The 23,432-nt window shown below is 46.6% G+C and overlaps 1 protein-coding gene across 1 annotated transcript; it reads left to right on the top strand.

Moving 5' to 3' along the window:
* The first annotated feature begins 318 nt into the window (after nucleotides 1-318).
* Nucleotides 319-15,230, top strand: LOC119463828 (juvenile hormone acid O-methyltransferase). Its single transcript, XM_037724647.2, has 4 exons — nucleotides 319-379; nucleotides 10,925-11,568; nucleotides 12,996-13,152; nucleotides 15,051-15,230. Exons 2-4 carry the CDS (start codon nucleotides 11,041-11,043, stop codon nucleotides 15,212-15,214), a joined length of 849 nt encoding a protein of 282 aa, XP_037580575.1. The 5' UTR covers nucleotides 319-379; nucleotides 10,925-11,040; the 3' UTR covers nucleotides 15,215-15,230.
* Nucleotides 15,231-23,432: the final 8,202 nt, after the last annotated feature.

Here is a 23,432-nt window from a genome sequence, read left to right as displayed (position 1 = left end):
TTTTTATTTATTTATTTTTGGATGCTTGGATTTCCTCTCTCTCTCTCTGAAGATGAAAGTACAGGACGATCACGATAGTTCCACGAAGCACTCGTTTTACGATATTTTTGCTGCATGTAACCAGGCCAGTGCTGTCTGCGAGGCCCCTCACCCGGACAGATATATATTGTCAAGGTACTCCGACTGGTCAAAAAGAAAAGAAAGCAAAAACTGTGCTGCTCCAAGCGTATAAACAGGTTAAGCGAGATAACGGTGTATCGGACGACAACTGGAAATCCAGCAAGCGGGACTGGTTTATAACAAGGGAAGCTAACCGTGAAGAATCCGAAATTTCAATGAGGGCTGCGTGCCGACATTTTCACAGCTGTTAGCATCAAAGGTAAATGCCCTGCCCTATTCATTGGGCTCCATTTGCATTCGAGCATACGATGATCTGCTGTTAACTACTCGTTGACTCATATTGCATTGCTTTCCGTAGATCACTTTAGCACACTTGTTTAAACGCGACCGTCAAGTATCGTATACAAGGATTCAATGTGCACATTCAGGTGAACCGAGAATATCGTCTTCTTTCGATACTAAATACACAGTTACTTTTCTCTACATCGTTTAGAGACATAATGTATTTGTAATATCATCTCTACACTTATCCTGTAACAGCCAGATGTAGTCTTGATGCAATAAAATGTAGTTAGTATAGAACTTACAGAAGCTATAAAGAGAAGTACAATGATGGTATTGCATCAGCCCTAACTACAAAAAAGGCATATCAGCGTGACCACACTAAGATCACAGATTTATGTGCCGTACGAACACCTCCGCGCAATCCGTCGCCGTGGCGGAGTTAGAAGTCACCGTCAGACTTATACACTTCTCGCCAAGGCCAGCGACATGTACTTCGGCACCTCGACAAAGTCGATAAGCAACGCTGGAGGACATTTTGTGGTTAAAGTCAAGAGTTGGACGGAAAGCCGTCTGATCGGGAATATGCATGACAGCAATTAAAACGGACACCGACCACGAAAGTTGAAAAAATATAATAATAATTAAATAATAATAATAAAACAATTATTATATCTTTCCAACTTTCGTGGTTGGTGTCCGTTTTAATTGTTGTCACATTTTGTGGTTCTCTGGACACAAGAAAACCTCCATCTAGAACGTGGCAGATTCCACGGAGCCTTCAGGCACCGTACAAGGCACTAAAGCAAGGCCGGAGTGAACTGGAAGTGGCTGAAGATTATTGCCAATTACTTGTAGGCGCATTCATTTCACCGGCATCGCTTCCATATTGCGATTCAGCGCCATCTTGTGATGATCGCCTCGATCTGCCGTTCACTATGCATGAACTGGATGCTGTGATATCTGCATCCCGACGCTCGTCCGCCTCAGTGCCTGATTGCATCAGCTACTCTGCTCTTTCTCAACTCAGCCAGGAAGCGCTCATGGTCCTTCTGTCCTTCTACATGGAATGACATTCTGCCATTTTATAAGTGGGACATGGGGACAGTTCTGGCCAACTTGAAGTGCAGTCGCATAGGGGCTCTTTTGAAACCAGGAAAGTGTAAATACGAGCTTTCTTCCGATAGACCTATCGCTTAGCCAGCTGCATCAGCAAAGTAATGGGGGGCATGGTGCTGACAAGATTCGAATGTCTCTTGGATAAAAATGCCACCTTGCCCGATTTTATGAATGGATGCCACAGAGGACGGTCACTTATAGGCGGTGTTACCGACCTCGTTTCTTAATTAGAACAGAAAAAACAACGTCAGCGATTATTTGGTGCAATATTTTTGTAGTAACGCGTCCGCATATGCGTGCAAGACTACAACGGGCCACAGCGATAGCATGAAAATACTTGCGCCGTCAAGGCCTGCAACTTTCTTCAGCAAAATGTTCTACAATGGAATTCACAATAAAATCAATGACGCGGTATCAGATATTCGTTTACGGAGCAGTGATCCCTGCTGAGACGCACTATAAATATTTAGGTGGCGTCATTGACCACGGCGTGTCTTGGTCGAAGCATGTCAGTGCACTGCGGACCAACCTATCCAGCTTTATGCTCGCCCTTCGTGTTGTAGCTGGGCATAGGTGGGGTCCCTCTGAACAAAGTCATTTGCAGCTATATCAGGCGTTGTTTTTGGTCTACCTACGATACACTATTCCTGTGCTTTCCAATATACGTATAACTTCTCTTCGGTCATTGGAAAGCCTCCAGGTCCAAGCTCTTCGAACATGCCTAGGCCTGCCATGGTGTACACCGACTTGCGGCACTATAGAGGAACCACGTGCCTATCCAGTTGAAGTTTACATGTCCTGTGAGCAACTTCGAGTTCACCTCCGACTGCTGACTCGACACACACACCGTTCCTTGTCTTTAATGCCAGAAAACCGCCCAAGCTGCACCTACTCAAGATGTCTCACTACTCACAGGCATATCATACCCTCAGGCTTCGCACCTACCGTCATCTCTGAAGTACCACCATGGACACTGCATAGACCAAAGGTGCGCCTTCACCTACCTGGGATTTCGAAGAAGTCGCGTGTCCCTTCCACTGACCTTAAACCACTTACCTTGGCCCATTTGTCTGGGCTATACGACGGCTTTGTGCATATATGCGATACACAGACAGATCGGTTACTTCATGCGCCTCCCCCGCGGACTCTGTGATCCCTCAGTTGGGCATGTCCCACCACTACAAATTTGACGACAAATCATCCTCAACAACTGCAGAGCTTGCCGCAATATGGGAAGCTGTCCTTTTTGTCTCCTACGTGACTCCCCCCTCCCGTCCATGGACTATTCTGTCTGACGAAAGATCAGCGCTGCAAAGCCATCGATTCTCTCTCGGTGAGAAGCCAGCAATACATGCTAGCGTTACACATTCTAAAAATATTTGATCTTGCTCAGGGAACAGGTCACTCAATTACCTTCCAATCGGTACCTGGTCTCCGCGGCTTTGCTGGCAACGAGTTAGCTGACGCGGAAGCAAGAACCGCTATTCCTACAGCCGTCGAAGTAAAGATCCCTTACTCACGAAGCGATGTAAACTCTCTGTTGAGCACGCTCATGCCAGATTGCACAGCACATTAATAGGCTCAACCAGACCATCGGTACAGGCGCCTGCAGAAAATAAACTGTGGCGGGACTTTTCGCCTTCCGGCTAAAGTCAAACGATGCCAAGCAAGCATGCTTCAACGAATTTGCCTGGGCGTCGCCTTCACTCGACCCTATGCACATCTTATTGGCCGTACGGACAGTGCGAACTGTGAACGCTGCCAAGTGTCTGAGGCTCTCCAGCATTTTCTTTGCGACTGCCCTCCATACGCAACACAGCGGAAGACGCTGGCTTCGACGCTAGCAGGCATTGACAGGCGAACATTGTCCGAATGTAATATTTCGTCTGCAATGTGTGACCGCACAGCAGCATAAATAGCTACAACGGCTGCTCTGGACTACTTGAAGATCACCAGACTAGATGCAGGACCTTAAGGAAACCACTGTGTTAGTGTATGTGCGCAGCCCTTCCTGTCCTCATCATCTTTCATCACTCTTTTTTGTCCCCTTTCTTTTTTCCTCTGTGCAGAGGGGACATGCCAGAACATGTTAGCTCAGGTCGACCTCTCTGCCTTTCTAACAAATTATCTCTCCTCCTCCTCGTTTGTTCGGGTTCTCATTCCATGCTGATTTCATCGAATACGTTATACCATATTTAAACTTATAACGCGGACCTCACATTCAGACTCGCATTAAAGAAAGCCTAGAGAAACCTGATTTCAGTTTGCATTGACAAAGTATTCTTTTCTGGAACTACAGTTTCGTTAATTTCCCGCTAAGAGGTTGGCCACTGGGAGACAATATGAAGGCGTTACTTCAATTTTTTCCTTAAATTTCGCAGCGATATTCCTGCGCCGGTACTTCAGTGTGATGTCACGGAATCGAAAGTTGCCTTTTCTCCCGTAATTTGGCTGTTACGGCGCAGCACACGTTGTCACAATTTGCTAAGTTCAGTCTTTATCTTGTTTACAAGTGTATTCAATGAAGTCAATCTTTATCAAAAGAAGAATTACCGATAGGCCCGGGAAGACATCGTCCAATTTGATGATGTCACCCCATGCTAGTGCTTTTAAGGGGACAGCGCCTCCAAATTTTTCGTTGTGTAGTCCTAGAAGGGAAACTTGGGCGAGTTGGAGGGAATTCATGTTTTGTAAAAAGTTGTGTAGTCCTTCCATGCTTACAAAGCTTCCTCGGTAGTTGTGGCTTGTTCTGGCATTGTAAAAAAAGCTGGAGGCGATCCTAATCCTTGACTTTGGTGTATGGTAGTGACACTCGCACGTCGAGATTTGTGTGTCCTGGTGTATTCATTTGGTCAACTTTTTGTTTTTCTTGTGTTAACCTTGTGTTATTTAAGCACGACAGAGACACAGCCATAGCGAGCGCCACGAGCGAACCGAACTCGGAGGAGTGAGCGAACGAACGTCTTCCCCCTGTCAAGCATAGAGGAGCAATTGATGACGTAGCGCAGCGCGCCTTAACATGCGGGCGTGGGAAAGAAGGATGGCGAGGAGGGAACGACGCGTAGCCCCCTAGCGAGCGGCAGGCGAAGCGCAACCCACGTGCCCCTCCCACGCTTTGGCCAGAGCATGTAAGGAGCGCGCGCAACCGCTTCGAGCGAGCGAGAGCATGTGAAGGGAGCCGTGGAGAGAGAGCAAGGTCGATCCACATAGGTCGCGAAGCTTCGGGCGAAAAGCGGTTCAGAACCAATTGTCACCGATATCAGCAAGGGTGGTTATGGGAGCAGCGATTGAAGCGCGACTATGTTTGGGGGGAATAAACACTGGGAAAGAAAAAACCCGTGTTAAAATTAAAGCGAGACCCAGTTAGATTCATTCAACGAAAGTAAAATTCATAATTCATTTTATATATGCATGGCGAGAAAAGATACAACTGTATTTTACTAGATCATAAATACCTTTTTTCAGGGCCCACCGTGAGAGCGCCCATCGATAGCGGCGGGCGTTGACGCCGCTATCACTTGCAATGCCATGCAACTCTTGGAGTGCGTGGAAAGGCGCGCTCGTAAAGTTCACCTGTTACAATACGCCCCCCTGATATGTGTTGTGTTGCGTGTCGACGTTGGTCTGAATTAGGTGACGCGGGTAGTTTTATTGTTTCTTAACCTGTGCAGTAAAAAGTAGTGAGTTGCGACCGTCAGATACTTGTTTACTTTATTTGTTTTCGTGCAACAGCGCTGGCCGACGGGCTTGGCGTCCGACGAAAGGACGAGCACTCTACGCAATCTACGCCCAAAGTGTACGTCGGCCTCCTAAGAAAGTATGTTCTGTGCAGCGATGCGATTTCGACACCCGTACGGATGATCTTTTCCGCATCGCTTTTCGCGCTGAAAACTCGGAACGCCCATGAAGTCGAATGGCAGGGCATTTGAATATACAGCTCTAATGGCAGGCCTCCGAAAACAAGTTTCGCGCCTATGAGAACAAAATGACGTCACTTCTGTTTTTGACGGATATGACGTCAAATTATTTTTTTCTTCCGCCGGAAGTGTTCCCTCCTCACACAGATGGCGCTAAGCCCCATGAACCGCCGGTAAGCAACCATGTTTTGAACGTATGGGCTTCTATGGAAGCTTCGCTACCAGGTATATCTACCTTGGAGAGAGTATGTGACGTCAGCCTGCATATCCGCAAGACGGATGTTCACTCTATGTGTGACAGACACTGCCCCCCCCCCCCTTCTAGTAGTTATTATCCCGTATATTACTTTTCCCCCTTTCTGTGTGTGACGTCACTGACGTCCCTTCTGGTTGTGCATGACGTAGCAAATTTGGGCGAATTTCTATTAACGTGGCTTGTATCTAAACTAAAATTCTGTCATTTAGTGTGCGTAAATTAGTCATTTCTAATTATTTTCTAATTATTCCGGTCACCTAATTGACTCAATTTGTAACCAAACTTATGCTCTGATGTCATATCTATACATTAGGTACAACCGTCGATTTCGTACAGTTTTTATTCTTTTTTTTTATTTAGAAACATTTTTTTAAATTTCGCACAAACCGGAAGTCGGTCGTCGACCGGAAGTCGCGGCTTAAGAATCAAAGAGTGTCACTCGCTGCTCATGCCACTAAATAATCAATTTAATTATTGAGGTCACGGGATCAAATCCCTGATGCAGCGGCCGCATTACGATGGGGGCGAAATGCAAAAAAGAAAAAAAAAAGAAAAAAGAAAACACCCGTGTCACGTGAATTGGGGGCACGTTAAAGATCCCCTAGAGGTGAGTGAGTGAGTGAGTGAGTGATTGAGTGAAACAACTTTATTCGGTCCACAATAGACGCGAGTATACTCAACGCCACCTGGCTAGGCCCATTCGGGGACCATCAGGTCGAATCTGACGGCCCTCTCGCGGGCCTTCTCGACTGCCAGCTAGAGCACTGCACGGGCCGATGTTTTCAGCCCGAGCCCGGCCCGGGCCCGTTTTTACGTTGGGCGGCCCGCCCGAGCCCGATCAAAACTTTTATGGCGAGACCCGGGCCCGACCCGGGCCCGGAAATAATCTACGTTACCCGCCCGGCCCGGCCCGCCACCCCCTTATCTTAGGCCCGAGCCCGGCCCGAGCCCGGCTCGAAACTGGCCCGAACCCGGCCCGAGACCGAAAAATACATGTTTTTCAGGGTTGAGACGCCCGAGAATAACTTGCTACACGTTACATGCACACCACCAGAAAGCCCGAGCCCGGCCCGGGCCCGCGTCAAAAAACCCGAGCCCGGCCCGGGCCCGGGTCAAAAAAGCACACGCCGTGCCCGAGCCCGGCCCTAGCCCGTGAAAAAACTGCTCTACCCGGCCCGGCCCACGGGCCGGGCCGGGCCCGGGCTTTCGGGTAAGCCCGAGCCCGTGCAGTGCTCTACTGCCAGCATTTGAGAGGTCTGATCCTGTGCCTTAATGAGCTTCATCATTTCCTCTTGGGTGAAAGGGGCACCGGCGTAGGCGCATCCCCGCAGGACATGCTCGAAGTCCGCATAACCACCACACAGGGGGCAGTCCGGGCTCGGGAATCGCTCAAAATTAATCCAGAGTGCCCCTTTACGGCGTGCCTCATAATGAAATCGTGCTTTCGGTACGTAAAACCACAATTCAGTAATTCAGTCAAAAGTCATTTATTCAATAGATTCACAATATTTAACCCGACACTTCCATCGAGCGACATGCTACGTCTGCAAAGCTTGGTAGATGGATGGATGGATGGGATAACTTAATTGTAAGGTCCTGCGGGCTACGGGGAGCAAGGCCCCATAGAGCGGCCTACTCCCACGTTGGGACCGGGAGTTTTAGCTCCCTAGCCGCATCGTGGGCTCGCTGGACGGCCCAGAGCTGTTCCGCCAGGTCCGTGCTGCGTAGTGCTTCTTGCAAAGCTTGGTGCGATTAAAAGAACTGAATTCTGGGGTTCTACGTGCCAGAATCACGATATGATTCTGAGGCACGCCGTAGTGGGGGCCCCCAGATCAGTTTTGACCCCCTGCGGTTTTTAAACTTGCATCCAGTGATAAATACACGGGCGTTTTTGCATTTCGCCCACATAGAAATACGGCCGCAACAGCGGGAATTTTATCCCGCACTCTCTGGTTTAACAGTACAGCACCAAAGCCGATACTCCACCACGGTGGGTAATGGTGTGATGCAAGCTTCGAGGATGAGCCCCTTTAATCTGGCGACGTGCACAGGCCACGTGGCCTCGGTGGAAACGATCAAGCGTGCTTAGCTTTGTTACGAAGAAGCTTTAGGTGTGGGTCAACACCGATTTTCCGGCCAAACAAATGTAAAACTCAGAAATGCTTTCATGAGAAAAGCGACTGAGGGATTTGAATGAAATTTGTTGCATCGGAGAGAGAAAGAAAAAGTTCTAGCAACACTATGAACCAAAATTTAAGATCTAGAAAGTTTTATAAAAATTTATCCGTGTCAGTAGGATTCCAAAGAATAGAATCAGGAAATTTACATATCATTAACTCTGAAGCAAAAATACATATCGCAGTTCTTTGGGCTGCTTCTATTGGAGTATCTAATACGGACAAATGTAGTAAATTGTGACTATGATTAGAGGGTTTTTGCAAACGACAAGTAAATTAGATAGCAGGGCTGAATACGTCAATTTCAACCACTTTTTAAGTGCATAATTAGGCACAGCTTACGGAATTCTTGCACCGTGTTTGGTTACTGCGTTCCAGATTTGTGATCTTGATCCTTGAATTTTTTGAAAGTTTGCGATTGTGAGAATGTTATCTGACAATATTTATTGCATCAAAAGAAATGTGCTTCCTACAGTTTTCATATTTTTTACTCCCTCTTTAAGTGTGGCAAACAAAATCAAAGCCTGTATAGTGGTAGCCAATAAACACTATTTCTGTGTTCCCATGTATCTAATTAGGTAGAAGCTCCCGTGCTAAATCTTTCTCTCAAGGCTCACAGCACCTATAGGGGTGTATGCACTAATTTCTTGACGCCATCACACTGTTTTCCGGCCAACACGATGCAAAGCGGTGCTTTATTGTTCTCCGTAATCTCCACCAGCACAGCGGAATCTGCAGAAAAGGTTTACATAGTCGCTTCTATTGATTTAATTATAGGAAGCATTCCTTGCCTTATTCTAGGGACATTGCGGTAGGTAGGCAAGTAGGTTCCCATTTCGCCTCGTTTTAATAAAAATAAAATATATATGTAACCAATGTTCGAATCGAGCCTCTGCCGTCGAAACAGCAGTCCAGTTCTCTAACCATTAGGCCCCAATTTCGGCTTTTTATTTATTAATTAGGCCAAGACTTCTCACATACTCTGCACGCGCCAAAAAGTCTGCAAGAGCTGGCTGGGCTTGTAACAAGAGAAGTATAAGATCACACGCGTACTTCTATCATTCTAATCTCTGCCAGCTCTTTGAAATATTTAGCGCGTGCGTCCCATACCACTTTCTCGTGTCCTTTGCTCGTTTCAGCTCGCGCGTCAGGGGGCTGTGTTATGCTTCATTTGTGTTCGGATCGACCCACCTTCCACAGTACAACACTTGTAGCAGCTCACTTTATGTAGAAACTGTGCGACGTTGTACCACCTTCACTGATTGACTCAGTTTGAATAAGATTTAGCATTTCTGCGGCGGCGTGCAAATACCTCCCTCGTTTTAACATAGTTCTCATGGCGTGGACATAGGTACGTACGATTGTAGAGCATTTAGTCGCAGATCACGTCAGAATCCATGTTTACCTAGCTTAAGCCCGTTCAGTAGATATGCGCAACCCAGTAATCGTCATGGTATATAAGTTCGTGTCGAACGGCCCCTGTAGAACTGAGACTGCTGCCGTCGCGCAATCGACACCAACGTGGTCGTCATCTTGCTCCTGTCGTAACACATTCTTACGCTTCTGTTACACACACAGCTACTGGATTTACACGAACGCGTCGGTCCACCTGGCAACGCTTTGCGGAACCACAAACAATGCTGGATAGCATTGTTTTTTCCGCACGAACTGTGGAAATCAATGTCCTGCGAAGCGTTTGGCTGGAACCACAAACAATGCTGGATAGGATTGTTTGTGGTTTCAGCCATACGCTTTGCAGGATATCAATTTTCACAGTTGGTGGGATCTGAAAAAATTCATTTATTTATTTATTTTTGTTTGTTTGTCTATTTATTCGGCAGAATTGCACAATATGTGAATGCATTCCTTCCTCCTGCTATATCCTTTCGCCCGGGCCCCTATTCTTGAGTGGACCACTTTTCTCAAGAGAAGACATGCAACTTGAACTGACTGTACAAATGAATCATTCATGTTTCAGGCGCGCTGAAAGGTTAAGAACACAAAAACCATAATCGTGAGCACGTATTCGCAGGCCGGCATAGAAAAATAAAGAAAACGCACACATTTTCATCCGTTTCATTCTCGGTCCAGAGATGTACACCCGCGATGCTTACTAAGGCTTCTGTTAAATAACTGAATTTCTTAGCAACTAACCAAATGTCACAAAACTAGAGAATTGGCTGAGATGTTGGGAATGCCAAGTTGCAACTACAGTCTTCAGTTCGAACTTATACGTCAATTCATCGAGGGAATCGGCTTTTTCGCACAAGCCCTGATGCATATATTTTTGATCATGGGTGTACCCTCTCTTCCACAGCAGGCAAAGAAAGTGATTTGAGTTTACCTGACAGCTACAGGTCCTAGCGAGGCTCTACAAATACGGTTTAACGTTCCTGTGCGTAATTGATCCAGTAGCGCTTTGCGCCTCCTCTGGCACCTTGCATCTGGAGTAGATGGCGCGTGAGGCCATTTGAAGTGGTTAAAGTCTCGAGTTTCACATTGAAGATGGTATCTCTCACCCACGGACAGCCGATGAATGTAGTAGCAAGTACACCGCTGTAAAAATTAAACAGAATTTGCACAAATGCATGAGCCCGCTGCGCCGGCTCACAACTGCGCCATCATTGCGTAGACGAAGTTGTTTCGATGTCCACGTCCCTTGGGAAATGTTTTATGGCGCGGAAGCACACAGCGCAGATGCAGTGCGGTTTCATGGGCGAACCTTGTACTGAATTTATAGGCATTCACACGCCACGGTAGATCAGCGGCTATGACATAACGTGCGTAACAGCGTAACGTGGTGTAATATGGCGTAACGTACATTGCAGGTTACGGAAACCCAGTGGGCCAAATTTATTCTGAAGACCTCCACTGGAACATCCCTCATAACACACTGTGGTAGTTTGGGACGTCAGACTCTCAATTTTCGTTTTTAAGGTTATCAGCGAGCATAGTTTGTAGAGCATTCCATATTTGCTGCGCCGAAACTAAATGCGACCTGTTCTGCAACAGGTTTCCAAAACCTAACTCTGAAAACCGAATTCTTATTGCAGGCACCAAGAACCGGAAGCTCGCTGCCAACACGCGGATGCCACATTGAGAAATCTGAAAAATCTTCGCGCAAAGTTCTCCAGTGGGCACTGTTTTTCACCCTTTCTAGCCAGCCAATATGACTACCAATATGTCTGGAAACCTCAGATACAATTCGCAGTCATACGCTAATAACGACGAGTTGCAGCGTATTATCAACCTCAAGGCTGTGGACTTCCTTCACGTTGCTTTTATACCGGCTAACACCGAGAGCCAGCAATTCTTGGACATCGGCTGTGGTACGGGAGACTTCACTCGGGACTGGCTACTGCCGAGATGTCCGCCCTGTCGAAGGCTAGTCGCGGTAGACGCCTCGGAAGAGATGCTCTCGTACGCTCGCGAAAACAGCGCGCACCCTAAGATCCAGTATGATCACCTCAATGTCGGCGATGACGTCGGTGAATTCATCAAAAAGTATGGAAGATTCGACCGCGTCTACTCTTTCTTTTGCCTCAACTGGCTCAAGGACCAGGAGCAGGCCATGAAGAACGTGTCTCGACTGATGACGCCCGCCGGCGAGTGTCTCATGGTTTTTCCCGCAGTGTCACCCACGAGGGCGTTGTGGAGGAAGATGGCGCAGCTCGATAATTGGAAAAAGTTCTCAAACGTGAGTCGAATCGCGTAATGTGAACGTTGTATTGTTTATTTTGGCTGTACGTGGGTGAGTTTAATGGGCCTGGGTCCCTGGTAGGCAAAGCGGAATGACACTCCTACTGCCCCTAGATGTTTTTGTGAACGGCCTAATATACTACCATTCTATTTCATTGTATTGCCATTTCATATTATAATGATATCACATTCACTCACAAATTATGATGGGCTGCCTATAAACGTGTCAAAAATTAGATAAGTTACATGATTTCATTCTAAGTGGCCGCAGACTTCAGGACAAGAAAGTCACGATGGTAGCTGGCCATCGCACGAATGAAGTGAGCAGACGAAGAAACGGAGCAAGGATTGAGATAGGACAGAGCATTGATAAAAAAGTCAAGTTGACATTGAAGAAACACAAGGTTTTTCTGGGCGCAACGCAATACCATGTGGTCTTATGCTTAGACTTTACAACCTTCGAAATAGGCGTACGTTTTTAGACTGCACTATCTCCAAGATCGGTCCACGTTTTTCGTTGAGTAATGCCACACTGCGGTGCCGGTTTTAGACCTGCACTGCTTTGGCCAACTCATCTAGGTTTCATTTCGCCCTTTTTGCGCTAATTACGCACTATTATTGCTCCACGCTAACCTGGTGCGTCGTCTTCGTTCGGAGCTTCGTTTGACATCTTTGCCATTGCCCTAGCTACCCTAGAAGGCTTGAAGTAGTCCAATTTTCCGAGGTGAAAGAGGCCAGATACACACACCCCAAAACATCAAATCGATCTACAAAGAACACTTTGTTTTCAGCAGCTGATACTTCATCGTCGAAGTAATTCACCAGTTCTTACTTAGTCAGCGCTAAGTCTTGTCTCACCCTTTACTCTGTTTTTCTTCTCCTCGCTCTGTACATACTTTTAAATTCCTACGAGCCCAAAGATACGGGCTAGAGCCCTTTGCATATTTCCTAATGAGTCCCCGTTACTACATAGCAATAAAATTTCACTTTAGGGCGCACCAAGTCATGCCGCGTTTTTCATTAAAATAAAAGAATTTGACTCAGCGGATAAGACGACATGCACAAGTTTATTAGTGGCTGCCGGCATTATGAGAGAGAAAAAAAAAGCTTTTCTTCCCCATTGCTGACAAAACCCCGTGCGTCGATCGTCCCGGTGAACGTGGTAGTGCCTTTAATAATGTGGCCGTGAGTAGCAAGTGTACAGTCTGAAGTTAACTGGAGACAGTTTGGGTGAGCAGAGGGATCAAATGACCAGCAGGTCATTGCCCGTGGCTTTTTATTGCCATTTCTAGATAGAACTGGCGAAAAAATGTCTCCTGAATCACGCTGAACGAGATCTTAGCGTAAAAGGCACACTGCGGTTTTTAACGATCAGTTCTAGTGGCCCTTTACAAAGGTAGAGCAACGTTACCTCTGCCTTTGAAGGTGTTCGATGAGTTCACGCCCAAGAGCCATGACTTGGAGGACGACAACGCCAGACTGTCCTACATGCGTGACGTCCTTCATTCTGCTGGCCTGACGGTCAACACCTGTGAGCTGCTGTACGAGCGGATTGATTACGAAAATCCTCAAGCGCACATCGGTAAGTAACCGAAGCTTTCTGATCATGAAGGAATTTAGCGTAGCAAGGCTCAGAAGTGTACAATTAATATGCGCACCACTCACACAGCCCTACCCGGCAACGAGGATGCCAACAACCTAGCTCGAGAATTAACCGGCCGAGCTTGCGTAAGAAACACACCAGAGCGGCCCTCTCCCCGAAGAACCGGCAGTGACCGTATAGTGACTTATAGACAGATCATGGGTCACTATTGATTGGGCAGGCTAAAGTATCCAGAGGCACACAGAACAGTAGGCAAAATACAATCAGTTGCATGAAGACTACTACAGACAGGTATGTGCCCCAACCCAGTACTATATGGTCACAACTACGCACAACTACACAGCCACAGATGTAAAAACTGCCCTGAAGGGGCGGACCTCAAGCACATACTGTGGGCATGCCCTGCACTCATTACCACTTACAAAGCCAGAGAAACGATAACTAAAACGGAGCAATGGGAGACGCTGCTGCTCAGCTCGGACGCCGAGACCCAGCACCGGGCTGTCCGCATGGCGGAGGTCGCCGTTAGGGGGCGCCTGGCCGATGGCTGACAGGGGAGGAAAGGAACTCCCAAACTTCACCACACCTGACCCCATCCTGGACAATCAATAAAGTTGTTCCCTCTCTCTATCTCGATGCGCTCTACACTTGTACCAGTCCTAAGCTAACCTAACTCCAGTTATGAGTCATGAGTAATATTTTCCAATAGGGTGTTTCTAAAATTACAAGTTGCTGTCTGAATTGCTAACGAATAGGAAATATCTGTAACGTAATTTCCGCCGAATACTTTCACCACGGCGGTGTATGTCTTTAAACAAATACAGCTGTTCATTAGCCATTAAATATTAAAACTAAAATGACCGTATTTTAGCAGCTCTACTCATACGACTGATCACAATAAAGAAACGTGATGGCCATGGCTGAAAGTGTATTTACCGCTTTAGAACTTGGCAATGCCGATGGTGCTAATTTGCGCAGAGTAATTTCTTTCAGCTGACGGAATCCAGTAAACGAAAACTAAGGTTCCGAAGAACGCCACTTCTACATTACTAGCTGACTACCATGAGTGAGGTCACTGTTTTCCTCCTTGTCGTCGGGCGAACACGAAGCGAGGGATGTCCCTCTAGAGTGAAGCAGAAGCGGTCCTCTCGCTGAAGGTCTCGGCAATGTGGCTCCGGTACATTAGTTTCAGTTTCGAGGGCGAAATTTGCCAAAGTTCATAACTTCGGACAATTTAGGAAGCTCTTCAAACGGCGGGCTTCAAGTCTCGCAATATATGGGATCCATTCTTCTCATTCAAACTTAAATTGACCCAATTTTTTTAGTTACCTCCTCTGCAATACCTGTAAACAACGCAAAACTTAGGATTACTGGTGAAAATGAACCGCGCAATGAAGTTTTTGTCTCCTGGAGTGTGGTATACGCCAGTCAACTTTACTCATACTTTTATTCATAATTACGTTTCAAAGAAAATTGGAGGCACCCACTGTCCCCGACGCACTTTGCATTGCCAGCAGTTCTTTGATACCGACCACGTCGACGCGCACCCGCCTTTTCCCGAAGGTTATCGCGGCACACCAACAGTTGCGGAACTCCCCCACAAGGTGTTTCCAATGTGTATTCTTGCGTTACCGTGTTCTTTTTGCGCTGCAACTCGCCTTACCATGATGAACAAACAAACCCATTTGACAACCCTGGTTCCCAACACTACCATTATTCCCGCCAACTTCATTACACTGTCATCCCTATTATTGTTAAATATTCATCTCACAAGTCCGTACGTGCAAAATGTAACCTTCTGACATTAGACTATTAGTGTCCGCCTCTGACTTGCCAATCCCACCTTCCCTTCCGCATATTTTATTTTTCCGTCTCAGACATCCAGCTGTCTGTCAATCCTGTGGTGACCACGCTATCACCTCACGAGTATGCACTCCTCCGCAAGGACGTCACCAACGAGGTTTTGAAATGGAAGAGCGACGACGACTTCTCGGCACGGCCCTGCCTGTATCTCGTGCACGCGAGAAAACGAAAGGAATGAGTTGTGTTCAACCGAGCAACCCATTAAAGCTCTGTGTATTGTGTTTATAGCTGGCGTTCGCCAGTGGCACATACAATTTGCATTCGCATGACTGAGAATCGGGTAATGATTAGCGGAGTAAATGGCTGAAGTGGAAGAAAATGGTACGTTAGGCTTGCTTCTTATGCATGTAACTGGGCGTGCAATCTGGCAACTTCTGGTGTGAAGAAGAGCAAACACGGGTAGCGGTGACTTTTCAATTTGTTGATACGAACTTGGGGATGGGGGGGGGGGGGGGAGCAGGGTAAGTACAGTAAACCCTCCTTATGACGAAATTATCCAGACAGGAAATTCACTTAGAAGCGGTGTATCGTTAAAAACGGAGAAGCTGTATAACATAGCCATAGTAGGTCGAGACGCACACTCCTGCAGCTTGGGCGCATGTAAAACGTCTACTGAAACATACGCGCTCGAAAGTGGGGAGATATGATTGGAGAAATTCTACAGAGCAGCTGCCTCCTTCATCGGTTACCATCACGGGATGCAGTTAAGGACAAACAGCTGTTGCCACTTGGTAGGGTGACGGTCGTAGTGCTCTTTGCATTTATGTGCATGTGACGGTAAATGTGCTTGAGTAAAGTACAGACTGTGACAAAACTTCCACGAACAAGTAATTAAAACCCTGCACGTGAGTCACATGTGGGCTCTGTTAAAAATGTGTGGACTAATTGCCGGCAACTGAAGTTATTAATGCAACTACAGGTACTCGCAAAAAACGCCTTCGCTGGAAATTCCGATGTGATTCTGCAAGGTCGCACAAGTCTGCTATCTATCTTTTTAATGCGAAGCATTCCTTAGCTCACGGCAGGCACTTTGTGGGATGCAGGTATAGGTCGGTTCCCGTCTCGCATCATTTCGGGCGTCGTCAATGACAAAAATTGAAATATCCAATAGTTCATTCGAACCTCGGACCCCCCCCCCCCCCCTCAAGTGCCTCCCGTTCTAACGATGAGGCCACATTTTTTTTCTTTATAACAATTGGGTCATACTCGTACAGGCTACACTCACGCGCATGCTCATCTAATCCCAACATAAACTATCATTTTGAGATTATTGGAGCGTGTGCCACGTCACATAGCAACAAGTAGCTTTTAAAAGCCAGTGGCAGCCCGCACCTTGAGACGCTGCATTAGATAGCACAGATTTCGATCGGCCCACATTCCCCAGTCCACTCCTTTCAGCAGCTAACGATACGTAGACGCCAGGCAACATTGTAATGCCTTCGGAAACACTCCACATTCCCCAGTCTATTCCTCCTTGCAGCTAAAGGTACGTAGATGCTTACCAACATTGTAAAGCCCAGGGGATCAGCCCGCAATCTCCAGTCCATTCCTTGTAGCAGTTAACAGTAAGTAGAAGCTGGGCAACATTGTAATGCCTTCGGAATCAACTCACATTCCCCAATCCTTTCCGCGCATCAGCCAACGGTACGTAGACGCTAAGCGAAATTGGAATGCCATCGGGATCAGCCCAGATTCCCCAGTCCTTTCCTCGTAGCTAACGCTACGTAGACGCTGAGCAACAGTGTACTGCCTTCGGGATGGGCGCAGGTCGTAACAGAACAGCTTGGAACTTTTTTCTACCGGAGTACAAGAAATCAGTCTTCATGTTGTCTAAAAGTATGGCTTTTTTAGACTAGTTGGTTAGATACATCACAGGGGGTCCTAGCGCTTGAAGACACGGACACTTGCTATCAAAACGCCACGTCATCGTGACGTGCATCGGTGACGTGCATCGCTTCAACGCGAACTGAACGACGAAAACACCGCACGCACAAAGGAATGAACCACCTGCAGATTGCTTTCAAGATAAGGAGCGCGCGACCGCCCGCGGCCGTGCTAAGTGCGCAGTTGGTGCTGGAGTAGAACGGCGTCCCCCCTCCCTCCCGCACTGCCTCAGTCCTTGCGCGCGCGCGATTTAGCCGCGATGTGCAGTTCGCCATGCGCGCGGTCGCGAAACGCGCATTTGCTGTCGTAGAATGACGACGCCCCCCCCCCCCCCCCCCCTCCTTCCCGGCCATTTCCCCACGGTCTTTCGCACGACTACAGTGTACTAGAAGGGGGCAGTGGGCTTACTCTGCCGCTGCTCTGACGCAGTCAGCGTCGCATCCAAGAGGTGGCGCCACTGGCAACTTCAAAGGAGATAAGGATAAGACGAGCTCGTACAGGCCAGTTACAGTAACGTCGGTGATATATAGAATGGCAATGCAAGCCATAAAATTAGAACTGTCGAAGTGGGTGGAGGAAAACGGTGTATTGGGGGAACTACAGAATGGGTTCAGGCCAGGCAGACGCTTAGAAGACAATATGTTTGTACTAACTCAGTGCATAGAGATTTCAGTAACTCAGAAAAGACCTTTATGGATAGCATTTCTAGATATTAAAGGAGCTTATGACAACGTAGACAGGGAATTGTTGTGGGATATTCTTCAATACGAAGGCATAGATGACGATTTCGTGGAGCTGCTGAGGGAGATATATCGAGACAACCAAGTACAAGTGGCATGGGAAGGCCGAAAAGGAAATGAAATGGTGGGAATTCACCAAGGATTGAAGCAAGGATGCCCTCTGTCACCATTGTTGTTCACGCTTTACGTCAAGGGCATAGAAAGACGACTGGAAAACAGCGAATTAGGTTTTGATTTATCCTACATGCGTAATGGACAAATGGTGCAACAGAAGATCCCTGGACTGATGTACGCAGACGACATTGTGCTACTAGCGGACAATAAAAAAGATTTACAGATACTTGCGAATATCTGTGGGAACGCAGCGACAAATCTAGGCCTTAAGTTTAGCACAGAGAAATCAGGGATTATGATCTTTAATGAGCACACGAGTAACTTCGTGGTGTCAATTCAACAGCAAGTAATACCCATAGTGAAGCAATATAAGTACCTCGGCGTACACATAAACGAAGGAAAGAATTACTCAAGCAACCACCAAGATAATCTGAAAATAAAGGGGAAGCGGAATGCAGCATTAATGAAACACAGAGCACTGTGGGGCCACAATAAGTATGAGGTGGTGCGTGGAATCTGGAAAGGAGTAATGGTGCCAGCGCTAACATTCGCAAATGCCATTATATGCTTAAAATCGGATATATTGGCGGGTTTGGAAGTTAACCAAAGATCAGTAGGCCGGTTGGCTTTGGGAGCACACGGTAATACGACAAATGAGGCAGTGCATGGAGACATGGGTTGGGCCTCTTTTGAAGTCAGAGAAGCACAAAGCAAAATTAGTTTTGAAGAAAGGCTCAGGAACATGGATGAAAATAAATGGGCGGCTAAAGTGCACAAGTATCTCTACATGAAAAGCGTGGACACAGAATGGAGGAAGAGGTCAAGGAAGTTGGCAACCAAATACAGGATAATCGAAACTGTAAATAGACAACCAGGGGTCATCAGAAAGAAAGTGAGAGAAATAGAGACCGTGAATTGGATGCAAAGAATGGAAACGAAAAGGACAATGGAGATTTACAAGAATGAGAAGAAAGAAATTAGAAGGGAAAATCTGTACGATAACACAAAGGGCAGTGCCTTGCTATTTGAGGCTCGAGCCGGTTGCCTAAGGACGAAAACATATCGGAACAAATATTCGGAACTAGATGAGACATGTGTATGCTGCAGTAAAGATCCAGAAACCACTCAGCACATCCTGATGGAATGCGACGGGATCCACCCAGCGAGAACCGTAGGTAACGTGCAACTCCCAGAAGCGCTTGGGTTTAAAGTGGAAGGAAACATAAACAGATCAGCCGTAGAGATCAGCAAGAGACGATTAGAGTACTGGTGGAAAAAAAGTAGGGAAAAGATGGATGCGACCTGATCTCTTAAAATCATAGGCAGCGGTACAAGGAAAATTTTTGAAAAAGAAAAATAATGATAGGTATACAAAAATGCTAGATAAAGAACATGTATAGTATACCTGATTAAATCAAGCAGGCTAGGTGACTATTTGTCGCCGCCCCGTTTCAAAGGGGATGCCAATAAATCATCATCATCATCATCATCATGGAAGCTTTGCTTGCAGAAGCTTTGATTTTCCTTGCGTTTCTGACGGTTTCAGTTCGAAGCAGTTCACACTCTTATTTGTTTTTAATTTTGGCATACTTGACAGTCCTTACATATCTTTAGCAAGCACTATATTTGTTTAGGCCACATTATATTTGCCATAATAGTACCTTGTGGAAAAGGAAGACGGCTACTCTTGGGCTTATGTGCAAGGGGCCTTCAAATTTTCCGAATTATCGGGCAATCGTAAAAAAAATTGAAAGAAAATTTTGAATGAAAGGGACGGTGACCAAATATACGGTTTCATGCCGTGTCGACCTAATGTAAAATTTTGTCAGACAGAAAACAGTGCGGCTCGTGTTTTAGTAAATCACATAAAACATCTCACAATATATAGGCACTAACGGCTGTCGTGCTTTCATGAGCTAAATATGCATATTCTCCATTGATAGAAGGAGGCTAAAAATTGTAACGTTACATGACCAGCGCGTCTTGGTAAAAAAAAAAAAAGAGTTCTATTTCCGAGTTGGTGTGGCCCCTTCTTTTTATAGTAGCTGACAGGTGTGATAAGGTCGTCTTCGTCCGACGACTGGCGCTTATTCATGCTCGCAGCAGGCAGTGTTCGAGGTATACGGTCTAGGCTTGGGGAACACAGCAAACACCTGCCACCCGCAGAAATTCTCAAACCCCGTGAAACGTTAGAAGTGAATAACAACCTACACCAACAGGTTGAGCTCCTTCTAATAGGCTTCCGAAATTTCGCAAGGGTACTGTTTTGGATAAGTCAGTTGTATTAGTGTAAATGCATGACTTGGAAACGAAGTTAACCAGTTTGGAATGTAGTTGTGTGAGCAGTGTCGGAAAGCGAACTAGTGGCGCTGTGCGCCGGTCGAACGTTTCAAAGCTGGAAAGGCGCAGTTTTCAGTTGCTTCTAAATTCATTTCGGGCAAATAAACTGACAATTCACAGCGTTGAATGAGAAAACAGCATCTTCTGCTTACACGGCTAAACTAAAGCATGCTATGAAAACGATATGTTGCCGCAAGGCATGACATCACCAACTTCACACTTCTCGAGGTCATTAGCATTCCCGCTAACAACCCTGCAAACAAAAGTACATTAGCGAGCATATTGTTGGCTGCCTAAAGCAGTAGTAACAATTATACTGGGGCAGAAAACTATATAAACGAAGAAACCCAGATGAAGCTTACCGTGCATGACTAATTTGTTAAAAAGCGCCTGCCTGAACAAAGTACACTCCGCGATTGGAAACACCAGCAACACTTTTAAAACGAACAAAAGGAATGCAAAGATCTGCTCACCGGGAAGAACGAAGAACTCCCGAGTGAAGTGTTTCGAACAAAACGGTATAGTATCAGTCACCTTTTCCCAATGCGGAAGTTCCATATCCAAGTTGCTCTCCGATTCACGTCGTCTGCTTCTTTCTAGAATCGATTAAATAATGCATTGATGCCTTTTCACCGCGATGACATGCGTTATGGTGCACTACAAATATCTTTCGACATTGGTCTTTTTTCATTGTCATGCGGCATCACGACGATTTGAGCTATTAGGCATTCATCGCATGCCGTGATAGGACACCCTCTTTTGGTTCGAAATTGAAACATGGATCGGCTGCTTCTCGGCACGGCCGATAGGTAGCGAGCATGTATTTGCAGTCACGAAAAAGAGAGCGCGGAATCACGTGCAATTGAGAGTGAAATAGATCTGCCATCGTCGTGTCGACGCACATTCGCGGCTTCCGCGATTAGGGTTAGACGGTCTGCATGAATGCGCAGTGCGTTTGGCTGCAAAAGTGACGAAGCCCAATGGAGGCACCATCACGTGTAGCTCAATGGGCTGAAATGGAAGGTAAATAATGTATGCGTGCGTGCTGAAAGAATGGCTGCTGCAGGAATAATGGTAGATAGGTTCTGCCGGTAAGTTTATTTCGGTTCTTCTGTTGGGAAAATCAAACTTCCCGCCGCAGTTTCATGCTTGAATTTGACGGCGATGGGAAGCCGATCTGCATCAAGGGATCAGAATCGCCTCTGGTCGGGATCCCTAGTCCAGGGCCCCGCTGGCCCTAGCCATCCTCTCGGTCCATTGGACCAGCCTAAGCGGTGTCGAACCAACAATATCTTTATATGAGATACGCAGCAGGTGGGACTCCGGAATAATTTTGACGTAGAATATTTTACGTGAAATATTTCAATGTGCACCTAAATCTAAGCAAACGATTGTTTCTGCATTTTGCCCCTGTAGAAATGTGGCAGCCGCAGTCGCGATTGAACCAGCCCCCTCGAGCTACCGCGGCAGGTACAGAAGTGTTTCGTTGATGGGCGGTCTCTTTAGTAGTGTCGTCTGTAGACGCAGTGTGGCGTTAATGTTGCTTTGGGGATGCACACCCTGCATCGGTAGCACAATGGACAATTTGGACAATGCACACATTTGCAGAATGGTTTTTTTTCAGAAATAGCCGACACTTACCGTACCATACCTCGATCTTTATGCGGTTTGTCCGCAACTGTTGCCGAGTACAGTAGTGCCGCATTCTTGATTTCCTACGCCTTTGCCCGCTCCTGCGCTTCTCCCTGGCATTCGAGCTGCAACGAGCGAAGAATGGCAAGATTTTATTCATTCGTTTCGTGACTGCGTTGGTTCTATACGCCGCGTCTTTTTACCTAGTACAAAGGTAGGGGCTGCAGCTTCTGCAATGCGTTTATGGGGAGGAAGGAGGGTGGGGGCTTTTGGATTATCTCAGCAGTCGATAGGTCATTCATGATGTATGGTGTTTAATGGCGCAAGGGCCAGGTATGGCCAAAGAGCGCCAGGCCAGTGTTCATAAGTTTACAATGGAGCAATGAATTGCGAATGGTAGATGTGTCGTGACTGTAAAAGGGGCTAAGAACAATCGCTGTAAAATGCGTAAAATGTATATGCAATAAAATTATTGCAATGGCTAATGAGGTGCACTATGATCACGAAAGAACAAATTGCAAGATAATGACGATAGCGAAAATATGTCACAGATAAATCTTTTTAAAAAGCACTACTGCCTTGACAGACCCTTTGAAAACGTAAGGGCCTGGAGGCGCGGGCTGTGCAAAACTACTATCGCGGCGACATCCTCTGAAGAGAGGACGTGATACGAAACTATTGGGCAAATAACATGCAGTACAGCTTCGCTCAGAAAATCCAGAACAGCTTTGGTGTTAAACAGAGGTTCGTCGCCAAGAAACATAGCGGGGTGGAGAGGAAGACGGTACTGGTACGCTAGAGGGAAGTGTCTTTTTCTCTCTCTTTTGGCTTCCCTGCACTCCACGAGAAGTGGAGCATGGTAAGCCTCTCTCCACATCTACCACAGGTTGGCGGGTCATTTCCAGTTAAGAGAAAATTGCGGGTGCCGTATGTATGTCCTATTCTTAGACGAGAGAATAGGACATTAGTTCTTCGTGGTGTGTGGTGTTTTGTGGCGCAAGGGCCAGTTATGGCCAAAGAGCGCCATGCCAGTGTTTGTGAGTGTGCAGCGGGGCGATGAATTCGGAGAAGTAGATGAAACGTGGCTGTAAGGGGGCTTAAAAATATTCACTGTAAAGTGCGTAAAATATACATATACTAACATAGTCGATAGGTAATCTTGCCGACGTCCTGGAGCTCCAGAGGGCATTGTGGAGACTTGACGGATATGTCCGGACGAGTTGCTCACTTCTCCTTTCTTCTACACTTCTGCGATGTATATACATACTATGAACAACCTCCCTGCATGGCGTGCCAGACAACAGCAGCAGCAGCAGTGGAACACTCGAAGCAAGAGGCAAAGAATGCTTCGCTTTGAAAGTATAGGAGGTGGGCCGTTAAAGTTGGCGGACAGACGACAAGGTCAGCGTTCACATTGTGATGGTTTGTCGTCTGTTCTGGCTTTTATTCGCTTCATCAGGTACTTCATTTGAGTAAATCTAAATGAAAGACGTAACACAGGCGAATGAAAACATTTTATGAAGATTTTATGTTAAGAACGCATATTCTCTGCGGCCGTATCCACGTTATGGACCGAGCCTCGCTGAACAGCAGCCAATACAAGGCTGGTGTTCATAAATGACTACGCAGCGCCCGTTATATGACCACACATGACCAATACATGACCACACAGCCTCCATTAGGTAA

Source organism: Dermacentor silvarum, chromosome 9 (assembly GCF_013339745.2).
Source record: "Dermacentor silvarum isolate Dsil-2018 chromosome 9, BIME_Dsil_1.4, whole genome shotgun sequence".
Classification (NCBI taxonomy): Eukaryota; Metazoa; Arthropoda; class Arachnida; order Ixodida; family Ixodidae; genus Dermacentor; species Dermacentor silvarum.
Note: the sequence above shows the minus strand (reverse complement) of the source record. Positions and strands in the feature narration are given on the sequence as shown.

What these genes read in the sequence shown, in the direction of transcription:
- LOC119463828 (XM_037724647.2), top strand. Translation starts at nt 11,041, where the DNA reads ATGACTACCAATATGTCTGGAAACCTCAGATACAATTCGCAGTCATAC. An exon ending in ATTGGAAAAAGTTCTCAAAC is followed by an intron (nt 11,569 to 12,995) that starts GTGAGTCGAATC and finishes CTGCCTTTGAAG; the next exon opens with GTGTTCGATGAGTTCACGCC. An exon ending in AAATCCTCAAGCGCACATCG is followed by an intron (nt 13,153 to 15,050) that starts GTAAGTAACCGA and finishes TTTCCGTCTCAG; the next exon opens with ACATCCAGCTGTCTGTCAAT.